Source organism: Oncorhynchus kisutch, linkage group LG13 (genome assembly GCF_002021735.2).
Source record: "Oncorhynchus kisutch isolate 150728-3 linkage group LG13, Okis_V2, whole genome shotgun sequence".
NCBI lineage: Eukaryota > Metazoa > Chordata > Actinopteri > Salmoniformes > Salmonidae > Oncorhynchus > Oncorhynchus kisutch.
Genome location: NC_034186.2, coordinates 2,439,590 through 2,451,792, shown reverse-complemented (window position 1 = coordinate 2,451,792; position 12,203 = coordinate 2,439,590). Strand labels below are relative to the sequence as shown.

Here is a 12,203-nt window from a genome sequence, read left to right as displayed (position 1 = left end):
AGTATATAACATTCTATTGGTTGCAGGAATTTTGCATAATAATGTTAATTGAAAAACTCAAAGTTTTGAACCCGGTGACATCTTGCGTATCAGTTCATGGCGACAGTTTTAGTTCACCACACTAGGTTGGCATACCCTGATGTCATAATCAGCTCTCTCCGCCTGGTGCATTGTGGGTTGGAAGGGAATTCTGGCAAATGCCAGATGGCCTGGTCCTTCTTTAGCTTAGTGGGCCTGTCTTAAGGGTGTTGTGTTTTTGCAGAAATATCATCACTTTGCTAATAAAGGGAGTCAGAAGAAAATAATGGGCCAGTGTGGGGGCCTTAAATAAACCAAAATGGCTGATTTCTGGTCCCAGTCCGTCCCTGGAAGGAGCAGGGCTGCCTTTATCGGAGGGACAACAGTCCATCTCATCTCTCCGTTAACCACCGTTGGCTTGTGTTCCCTGGATACCCAACATCGCTGTGACCCTGCCCTATATTTTAGACGGCTGATTCACTCTTCATTCATCTCCTAAAACCATCTCTTGGTTTACAGCTACTTACGATATGGGTGAGAGAGAGCGTGTGTGTGTGTGGTTGGTGTTTTGTTGTTAAACTGAAAGAGATGTATTTTTGTTAGACTAGACTAGTGGAAAAGGTTCTAATCTGTCAGTCTGTCTGGCCTCTCTTTGTTTCTATGGTCCCCTCTGCCGGGTTCAACAAGTCAGGCTGCTTAGAACACCAGACAACAACAGACATCAACAACTTATATTCACTTGCTATTCTAGCTGATGCCAGTGGCATGTTCAAATCAAATTGTATTGGTCACATACACGTGTTTAGCAGATGTTAATGCGGATGTAGCGAAATGCTTGTGGCATCTCTACGCTAGCCAGGCTGATGCCAGTGGTATGTTCATGGCATCTCTATGCTAGCTAGGCTGATGCCAGTGGGCTGTATAGTGGGCAGACTGATGCCAGTGGGCTGTATAGTGGGCAGACGGATGACAGTGGGCTGTATAGTGGGCAGACTGATGCCAGTGGACTGTATAATGGGCAGACTGATGCCAGTGGGTTTGCAGGGGGCAGTATAGTGGGCAGACTGATGCCAGTGGACTGTATAATGGGCAGACTGATGCCAGTGGGTTTGCAGGGGGCAGTATAGTGGGCAGACTGATGCCAGTGGGCTGTATAGTGGGCAGACTGATGCCAGTGGGCTGTATAGTGGGCAGACTGATGCCAGTTGGCTGTATAGTGGTCAGACTGATGACAGTTGGCTGTATAGTGGGCAGACTGATGCCAGTGGGTTTGCAGTGGGCAGTATAGTGGGCTGTATAGTGGACAGTGTGATGCAACAGACATGTCTGTCTACTAAACCTCCAGGGAATCTGGTGTAAATGTCAGACTAAGGCATGCGGGAGGGAGGGGGTGAGGATGGGTGTTTTGCTTGATATATATATCCTAGAAACTGAGGGAGAGTGATACCCCTGTCCAGCTGCTTCTGGGGATTGGTCAGTGAGCTGGCACAAGCCCCGCCTCTTCGCTGATGAGCCAAAGAAAAAAATACAAAAAAATCTGAACATCCTCCAGACGTTCTTCACTGCTGTGCACTTGACCCTCCCGGCACTTTAAACCCCAGTCCTGGATTCATTTATTTATTCTATTTATTCAACTAGTCCATGTGCGATCACTAATACATGTGTTTATGTGATCTACCGACAGCATTGAAGAGTTGAAACAAGAAAAAAAGAGAACAGTTTAAAATGAATTGTCCATACTCCACAGCTGTGGGGTACTGCCCTGAGCTCCCCTTTCATCGGTAAGTAGCTAGCTAACAACTGGTGTGCTGTGAGTGGTGTGTTATAATAGCATTTAGCCACGTTACTGTCAAAAGACCCGGACCACTTGAACTTCACATAACGGACATAGTAATTCTCCATTGTAAGCATGAAACACTGGGCTATCCACATGGGAGTATTAATCTAAGGCAACCATCTATTGGGCGGCAGGGTAGCCTAGTGGTTAGAGTGTTGGGCCAGTAACCGAAAGGTTGCTAGATCAAATCCCTGAGCTGACAAGGTTGTTCTGTTGTTCTGCCCCTGAAGAAGGCTGTTAACCCGCTGTTCCTAGAGCATCATTGAAAATAAGAATTGACTTGTTAAATAAAAGGTTCAACTAAATCACTTGGCGTTGTGGCCCTTGGCACTTTTGACATTATGGATGTACGGTTTCCCCTCTCTAGTGACTGGCTCAGTGTTCACATGAAACATTGTGCTATCCACAAGAGAGTAATAATCTATGGAAACACTCTGTTTTGGCATCATTGCTCTTCACCATCGTAGTCAATTTATAATATTTATCATATTTCCAGATAGAGGAGAAAGAAAGTAGACGTCTCAGACAGACTCTCAGTTGCTGGGTCAGAGACAGTTGGTTTGGTTGACTCGACCAGGGATAGGAGGTCTGTTGCTGGGTCAGAGATGGTTGGATTGTCGAACCAGACCAGGGATAGGAGGTCTGTTGCTGGGTCAGAGATGGTTGGATTGTCGAACCAGACCAGGGATAGGAGGTCTGTTGCTGGGTCAGGGATGGTTCTCTGACTAGGGTGTCTGGAGGCACAAACAGACGTTGAAACAGTTGTGTCTGAACGTTCAGCTGCCAGCCCGGTCTGGTCTGATATTTATAGGTGTGGCGTACGAATGGCAACAATGTCACCACAGATTACAATAGCAGAGCGCAAGGCAGATTCTAGAATGAAGGCAGAGTCTAGAGTGAAGGTAGAGTCTAGAGTGAAGGTAGAGTCTAGAGTGAAGGCAGAGTCTAGAGTGAAGGCAGAGTCTAGAGTGAAGGCAGAGTCTAGAGTGAGGGCAGAGTCTAGAGTGAAGGTAGAGTCTAGAGTGAAGGCAGAGTCTAGAGTGAAGGCAGAGTCTAGAGTGAAGGCAGAGTCTAGAGTGAAGGCAGAGTCTAGAGTGAAGGCAGAGTCTAGAGTGAAGGTAGAGTCTAGAGTGTTGTAGAGGGGTCTCGGATGGTTGAGGGGCAGGACTTTGGTGAACTGGTGGGGGGATCCTGGATGGTTGGTGGCCTGGCCGTCGGGAGCTTGGGCTGGTGATCGAGAGGTCGCTGGTTCGGGTCCCTGATTTGACTTGGTGGGAGATCTGTCGATGTGCCCTTGGGCAGGGTGCTTGACCATTGTTGCTCCCATGGGTCTCTCTGGATGGGGAGCATCTGCTAGATGACAATGTAATGTGCATGTTGAGGGACTTCTCACTGCAGGTAGATTGTATGTTTAAAAATGCAATGAAAAATGTAATACAATAAAAAATATGACAGCTAAAAGTCTACGGAGAGTCAGGCAGTATTTAAATCCTCTCCTCCAACTGGAATGTTGCGTTTCCAAGAAGCCTGTTCTGAGTGTTGATAACAAAAGAAAAGGTCAATCAAATAACCGACATGTTTCACACTTAATTGAACTTAAAATGTTGGATATAATGTATAATAATTAAATGTAACATCTGGTATTATTTAAACAGTGTTATGTTCTATTTAAATGTGGTTCAAGTGTTACCCGTAGACAGACAGGTGAGATGTAAGGGGAGCAGTATGGTAAGCTGTTGGTTTAAACTCACAGCCTGACCTTTAACCTTAAACCTTTTGAGACAGTTTACAAACACAGCCTCTACCTTATGTGTATTGAGAAGCATTACTATAGCTGTATGAGGGCTTTGGCTGGAGAAAACAGAAAACTCACTCTAATTGAGCTAAAGGTACCACTAAGATTGTCAGATTCTGACTGATACACAAACATTAACCTTGAAAGGATAAAAGGCTTTCTCTAAATGTCAATGCACATGAAATCCTGCTACTCCCTCAGATGAAACATCAAACATTCAAAGCATCAATACAGGAATAAGATTGACTCCTACTACACCAGTTCTGACATTCGTCGGATGTGGCAGGGCTTGAAAACTATTACAGACACAAAGGGAGACCCAGCCGCGAGATGCCCAGTGACGCGAGCCGACCAGACGAGCTAAATGCCTTTTATGCACGCTTCGAGGCAAGGAATACTGAAAAATGCATGAGAGCGCAAGCTGTTCCTGACGACAGTGTGATCACGCTCTCCGTAGCCGATGTGAGCAAGACCTTTAAACAGGTCAACATTCACATTGACTTGTACTTAAAGCATGCACGGACCAACAGGCTAGACCCACTACAATTTGCACACTACTAACAGGTCCACAGATGACACAATCTCAATTGCACTCCACACTGCCCTTTCCCACCTGGACAAAAGGAACACCTATGTGAGAATGCTGTTCTTTGACTACAGCTCAGCGTTCAACACCATAGTGCCCACAAAGCTCATCACTAAGCTAAGGACCCTGGGACTAAACACCTCCCTCTGAAACTGAATCCTGGACTTCCTGACAGGCCGCCCCCAGGTGATAAGAGTAGGCAACAACACATCTGCCACGCTGATCCTCAACCCTGGGGCCCCTCAGGGGTGTGTGCTTAGTCCCCTCCTGTATTCCCTGTTCACCCACGACTGCGTGGCCAAGCACGACTCCAACACCTTCATTTAGTTTGCTGTCGACACAACAGTGTCTGATATCCGACAACAAAGAAAAAGCCTATAGGGAGGAGGTCAGAGTCCTGGCCGTGTGGTGCCATGACAACAACCTCTCCCTCAATGTGAGCAAGACAAAGGAGCTGATCGTGGACTACAGGAAAAGGAGGGCCGAACAGGCCCCCATCGGCGGGGCTGTAGTGGAGCGGGTTGAGAGTTTCAAGTTCCTTGTTGTCCACATCACCAACAAACTTTCATGGTCCAAACACACCAAGACAGTTGTGAAGAGGGCACAACAAAACCTATTCCCCCTCAGGAGACTGAAAAGATTTGGCATGGGTCCCCAGATACTCAAAAAGTTCTACAGCTGCACCATCGAGAGCATCCTAACCGGTTGCATCGCCACCTGGTATGGCAACTGCTCGGCATCTGACCTTATGCGCTACAGAGGGTAGTGCGTACGGCCCAATACATCACTGGGGCCAAGTTTCCTGCCATCCAGGACCTCCTGTATATAGCCTCCACATTGACTCGGTACTGGTACCTCCTGTATATAGCCTCCACATTGACTCGGTACTGGTACCTCCTGTATATAGCCTCCACATTGACTCGGTACTGGTACCTCCTGTATATAGCCTCCACATTGACTCGGTGCTGGTACCTCCTGTATATAGCCTCCACATTGACTCTGTACCGGTACCTCCTGTATATAGCCTCCACATTGACTCGGTGCTGGTACCTCCTGTATATAGCCTCCACATTGACTCGGTGCTGGTACCTCCTGTATATAGCCTCCACATTGACTCTGTACCGTAATACCCTGTATATAGCCTCCACATTGACTCTGTACCGTAATACCCTGTATATAGCCTCCACATTGACTCTGTACCGGTACCTCCTGTATATAGCCTCGTTATTGTTAAGTCATTTTATTTTGTTACTTTTTATTTTGTTACTTGAGTTTATTTCGGAAATATTTTCTTAACTCCATTCCTTGAACTGCATGGTTGGTTAAGGGCTTGTAAGTAAGCAATTCATGGCAAGGTGAAATACCTGTTGTACCTGGTGCATGTGAAAAATAAAAATGTGATTTGATTTTAACAACCACAATACATTTGTTTGTGAAAGTTGGAAAACTATACCATCCATTTACACTGAGTGCACAAAACATTACGAAACACTGTTCGAATATCGAGTTGCATCCCCTCCTCCTCTTTTTGCTCTCAGAACAGCGTCAGTTCGTCGGGTCACGGACTCTACAAGGTGTCGAAAGCATTCCACAGGGATGCCGGCCCCCATGTCGACTCCAATGCTTCCCACAGTTGTGTCAAGTTGGCTGTGGATCCTCTGGGTGGTGGAACATTCTTGATACAAGAAACTATTGCGTTGAGAAAAGAAAAAAGAAACAGTCTATGAGCAGGTGTTCCTAATGTTCTGTCCTCTCGGCGTACGTGTATTATAAGACAACCTTCTTCTCATCAAGGTAGTACGTTTTGGACTGAGATGCTCATTTACACGGTTTATTTTTTACCATTCCACTTCCTGGTTTGAGACCCAAAATGGCCACAGTAAAAACATGCATCGGAGAGCAGGAGACCTCTTCCAGCAGTCTATTGTTGAGCAGTCATGTCCCTCTTCCAGCCTGGTTGACGGATGAGAGAGAGAGGAGGAGGGGGGAGATGACTGATGAGAGGGAGAGGGGGGGTGGATGAGGGATGAAAGGGAGGAGGGAGAGGAGGGCTGACAGACGAGAGGGTGAAGAGCTTGAGGTCTTTAAAGGTGTGATTAATGATGACACAGGAGAAGACCCCAGATCGGCTGGTCTGTTTGTTTTGATTGCATATTCATCGGTGGATGTGGCCGACCTAGTACGAGACAATAGTTCCAGCTCTGTTTAGTGGTGACCTCTGAACTCTGGCCTAGTACCCAGTCTTCAGTCTGGGCTGCTGAGGGGCCGTGAGGGGGCCCGGAGGCTGGAGGGGCCCCAGCCTGTCTGTCTGCCTGTCTGTCTTTAGGTGGGGGGCTGGAGGGGCCAGGCCTGTCTTGTTTGTCTGTCTATAGGTGGGGGGCTGAAGGGGACCAGCCTGTCTATCTGTCTGTAGGTGCATGCTGAACAGCCTTCCCCTCAGGGCAGAAAGAATAAATAACTCTCTAAGTAACAAGACATCAGTCACGGGGATAAACTCCTTTCTAAACCCCCAACAACAGGCTGGCTAACCGCAGACCCAACACTATCTGTCTACACAGGGCCCAGCCTGTCTATCTGTCTACACAGGGCCCAGCCTGTCTATCTGTCTACACAGGGCCCAGCCTGTCTATCTGTCTACACAGGGCCCAGCCTGTCTATCTGTCTACACAGGGCCCAGCCTGTCTATCTGTCTACACAGGGCCCAGCCTGTCTATCTGTCTACACAGGGCCCAGCCTGTCTATCTGTCTACACAGGGCCCAGCCTGTCTATCTGTCTACACAGGGCCCAGCCTGTCTATCTGTCTACACAGGGCCCAGCCTGTCTATCTGTCTACACAGGGCCCAGCCTGTCTATCTGTCTACACAGGGCCCAGCCTGTCTATCTGTCTACACAGGGCCCAGCCTGTCTATCTGTCTACACAGGGCCCAGCCTGTCTATCTGTCTACACAGGGCCCAGCCTGTCTATCTGTCTACACAGGGCCCAGCCTGTCTATCTGTCTACACAGGGCCCAGCCTGTCTATCTCTCTACACAGGGCCCAGCCTGTCTATCTGTCTACACAGGGCCCAGCCTGTCTATCTGTCTACACAGGGCCCAGCCTGTCTATCTGTCTACACAGAGCCCAGCCTGTCTATCTGTCTACACAGGGCCCAGCCTGTCTATCTGTCTACACAGGGCCCAGCCTGTCTATCTGTCTACACAGGGCCCAGCCTGTCTATCTCTCTACACAGGGCCCAGCCTGTCTATCTGTCTACACAGGGCCCAGCCTGTCTATCTGTCTACACAGGGCCCAGCCTGTCTATCTGTCTACACAGGGCCCAGCCTGTCTATCTCTCTACACAGGGCCCAGCCTGTCTATCTGTCTACACAGGGCCCAGCCTGTCTATCTGTCTACACAGGGCCCAGCCTGTCTATCTGTCTACACAGGGCCCAGCCTGTCTATCTGTCTACACAGGGCCCAGCCTGTCTATCTGTCTATACAGGGCCCAGCCTGTCTATCTGTCTACACAGGGCCCAGCCTGTCTATCTGTCTACACAGGGCCCAGCCTGTCTATCTGTCTACACAGGGCCCAGCCTGTCTATCTGTCTACACAGGGCCCAGCCTGTCTATCTGTCTACACAGGGCCCAGCCTGTCTATCTGTCTACACAGGGCCCAGCCTGTCTATCTGTCCACACAGGGCCCAGCCTGTCTATCTGTCTACACAGGGCCCAGCCTGTCTATCTGTCCACACAGGGCCCAGCCTGTCTATCTGTCTACACAGGGCCCAGCCTGTCTATCTGTCCACACAGGGCCCAATAGTGAAAATAGTGAAAACATATATGTATATATATATATATACATATACACTGCTCAAAAAAAATAAAGGGAACACTTAAACAACACAATGTAACTCCAAGTCAATCACACTTCTGTGAAATCAAATTTCACATGCTGTTGTGCAAATGGAATAGACAACAGGTGGAAATTATAGGCAATTAGCAAGACACCCCTAATAAAGGAGTGGTTCTGCAGGTGATAACCACAGATAATAATAATAATCATAGACAACTTCTCAGTTCCTATGCTTCCTGGCTGATGTTTTGGTCACTTTTGAATGCTGGCGGTGCTTTCACTCTAGTGGTAGCATGAGACGGAGTCTACAACCCACACAAGTGGCTCAGGTAGTGCAGCTCATCCAGGATGGAACATCAATGCGAGCTGTGGCAAGAAGGTTTGCTGTGTCTGTCAGCGTAGTGTCCAGAGCATGGAGGTGCTACCGGGAGACAGGCCAGTACATCAGGAGACGTGGAGGAGGCCGTAGGAGGGCAAATCCAGACCTCCATGGGTTGATAAATTTGATTTCCATTGATAATTTGTGTGTGATTTTGTTGTCAGCACATTCAACTATGTAAAGAAACAAGTATTTAATAAGAATATTTCATTCATTCAGATCTAGGATGTGTTATTTTAGTGTTCCCTTTATTTCTTTGAGCAGTGTATATATATATATATATATTTGAATCTTTAAAGTGAATGGTACTTGCTATTCTATATCCTCCCTGACCACACTGCATGCCCCCCCCCCACTGCAATCAAGAACCTGGGATGCATCCCAATTTTCACTCTACTCCGTGTATAGTGCAATACTTTTGACCCCAGCCCTATGGACCCTGGTCTAAAGTAGTGCACTACCCTGGTCTATAGTAGTGCACTACCCCTATGGGTCCTGGTCTAAAGTAGTGCACTACCCCTATGGGCCCTGGTCTAAAGTAGTGCACTACCCCTATGGGTCCTGGTTCAAAGTAGTGCACTACCCCTATGGGCCCTGGTCTATAGTAGTGCACTACCCCTATGGACCCTGGTCTAAAGTAGTGCACTAACCCTATGGGGCCCTGGTCTAAAGTAGTGCACTACCCCTATGGGCCCTGGTCTAAAGTAGTGCACTACCCCTATGGGTCCTGGTCTAAAGTAGTGCACTAACCCTATGGGGCCCTGGTCTAAAGTAGTGCACTACCCCTATGGGCCCTGGTCTAAAGTAGTGCACTACCCCTATGGGCCCTGGTCTAAAGTAGTGCACTACCCCTATGGGCCCTGGTCTAAAGTAGTGCACGACAAACAGTCAAATTAGGCTGCTCTGTGGGACGACCCTCTCACTATAAACCTGCTGTTATTTGTCTGTGTAGCAGTAAATCAACAGCCTTTCCATGGCTCCCATTTAGAAACGTCTGGGATGCCTATTGACATTGGTAGGTTGGACTGGGAGCATGATGTTAGCTGCTCCTGGTGGGCTTGTGTGTGGATGTGAAGGGTTGCGTGTCTGGCAGCCTACTACCACTGGGTGCTGGTTAAGGTTATTTAGGTTGCTGGTTGGTTGTTTCCCACTTCTATGTCTAAATCCTAATTTGCACCTTATATAGTTCATCATTTATTTTACCAGCCCTGTGACCTACGTCCATGTTCTTCAATAAGCCTCCATCCCGTTCAACATTCCAGACTGTCTGCTGATTTCTCCAGTCTCAGAGACTTATATCCTGAACAGTCTCTATGTCCATGTTCTCCAGTCTCAGAGACTTATATCCTGAACAGTCTCTATGTCCATGTTCTCCAGTCTCAGAGACTTATATCCTGAACAGTCTCTATGTCCATGTTCTCCAGTCTCAGAGACTTATATCCTGAACAGTCTCTACATCCATGTTCTCCAGTCTGAGACTTATATCCTGAACAGTCTCTATGTCCATGTTCTCCAGTCTCAGTGTCCTTTTACTGCAGTGGGCTAAATCAGGGTCACACAGAGTGTTTCTTGGTAGTCTTAAACAAATCTACTTTGAAACCAAAAACACCTCACACACACATGGTTATGGACTTTAAAAAAGATGACACCTATACCATGTTAGATATAGAGTTGAAATGTATAAATGAGTTTGCATCCTAATATTACACTGTATCTACAGTACCAGTCAAAAGTTTGGACACCGACTCATTCAAGGGTTTTTCTTTATTTTTACTATTTTCTACATTGTAGAATAATAGTGAAGAAATCAAAACAATGAAATTACAGATACGGAGTCATGTAGTAACCAAAATGTGTTTAATAAATCAAAATATATTTTATTTGAGATTCTTCATAGTAGCCACCCTTTGCCTTGATGACAGCTTTGTACACTCTTGGTATTCTCTCAACCAGCTTTATGAGGTAGTCACCTGGAATGCATTTTAATTAACAGGTGTGCCTTGTTAAAAGGTAATTCGCGGAATTTCTTTCCTTCTTAATGCGTTTGAGCCAATCAGTTGTGTTGTGACAAGGTAGGGGGATTATACAGAAGATAGCCCTATTTGGTAAAAGACAAAGTCCATATTATGGCAAGAACAGCTCAAATAAGCAAAGTGAAACAACAGTCCATCAGTTTCTTCAAGTGCAGTCGCAAACACCATCAAGCGCTATGATGAAACTGGCTCTCATGAGGACCGCCACAGGAAAGGAAGACCCAGAGTTGCCTCTGCTGCAGAGGATAAGATCATTAGAGTTAACTGGCTCTCATGAGGACCGCCACAGGAAAGGAAGACCCAGAGTTGCCTCTGCTGCAGAGGATTAGTTCATTAGAGTTAACTGGCTCTCATGAGGACCGCCACAGGAAAGGAAGACCCAGAGTTGCCTCTGCTGCAGAGGATTAGTTCATTAGAGTTAACTAACTGCACCTCAGATTGCAGCCCAAATTAATTCTTCACTGAGTTCAAATAAAAGACACATCTCAACATCAACTGTTCAGAGGAGACTGTGTGAATCAGGCCTTCGTGGTTGAATTGCTGCAAAGAAACCACTACTGAAGGACACCAATAAGAAGAAAAGATTTGAATGGGTCAAGAAACACGAGCAATGGACATTAGACTGGTGGAAATCTGTCCATTGGTCTGTTGAGTCCAAATTTGAGATTTTTGGTTACAACCGCAGTGTCTTTGTGAGACGCAGAGCAGGTGATCGGATCATCTCTGCATGTGTGGTTTCCACCGAGAAGCATGGAGGAGGAGGTGTGATGGTGAGGGGGTGCTTTGCTGGTGATTTATTTAGAAATCAAGGCACACTTAACCGGCATGGCTACCACAGCATTCTGCAGCGACACACCATCCCATCTGGTTTGTGCTTAGTGGGACTATCATTTGTTTTTCAACAGGACAATGACCCAAAACCCACCTCCAGGCTGTGTAAGGGCTATTTGACCAAGGAGAGTGATGGAGTGTTGCATCAGATGACCTGACCTCCACAATCCCCCGACCTCAACCCAATTGAGATGGTTTGGGATGAGTTGGACCACAGAGTGAAAGAAAAGCATCCAACAAGCGCTCAGCATATGTGGGAACTCCTTCAAGACTGTTGGAAAAGCATTCTTCATGAAGCTGGTTCAGTGAAGTCCAAGAGTGTGCAAAGCTGTCATCAAGGAAAATGGTGGCTACTTTGTAGAATCTAAAATATAGAAAATGATACCACCGTGTAGCCTACATTAACCGTCTCTATAGATCACCAGGTAGCCTACATCAACGGTCTCTATAGAGCATCATGTAGTCTATATCAACAGTCTCTATAGATCACCATGTAGCCTACATCAACAGTCTCTATAGATCATCATGTAGCCTAGATCATCAGTCTCTATAGATCATCATGTAGCCTACATCAACAGTCTCTATAGATCATCATGTAGCCTATATCAACAGTCTCTATAGATCATCATGTAGCCTACATCAACAGTCTCTATAGATCATCATGTAGCCTCCATCAACAGTCTCTATAGATCACTATGTAGCCTCCATCAACAGTCGCTATAGATCATCATGTAGCCTATATCAACAGTCTCTATAGATCACCATGTAGCCTACATTAACCGTCTCTATAGATCACCATGTAGCCTACATCAACCGTCTCTATAGATCATCATGTAGTCTATATCAACAGTCTCTATAGATCACCATGTAGTCTACATCAACAGTCTCTAT

General features: G+C 46.7%; 1 protein-coding gene across 4 annotated transcripts in view; it reads left to right on the top strand.

Annotated features, from left to right (window-relative positions):
- Nucleotides 1-1,580: 1,580 nt before the first annotated feature.
- Nucleotides 1,581-12,203, top strand: part of LOC109883783 (tumor protein 63) — a 178,195-nt gene continuing 167,572 nt past the window's right edge. For 2 of the 4 annotated variants that reach the window (XM_031838165.1, XM_031838169.1), the window contains exon 1: nt 1,582-1,799. In XM_031838165.1, the coding sequence (XP_031694025.1) occupies nt 1,744-1,799 (56 nt within the window). In that variant the 5' untranslated portion in view covers nt 1,582-1,743. Of the gene's footprint in view, nt 1,800-12,203 lie in introns of all 4 variants that reach the window. The other 2 variants (XM_031838166.1, XM_031838168.1) reach the window with 2 other exon arrangements.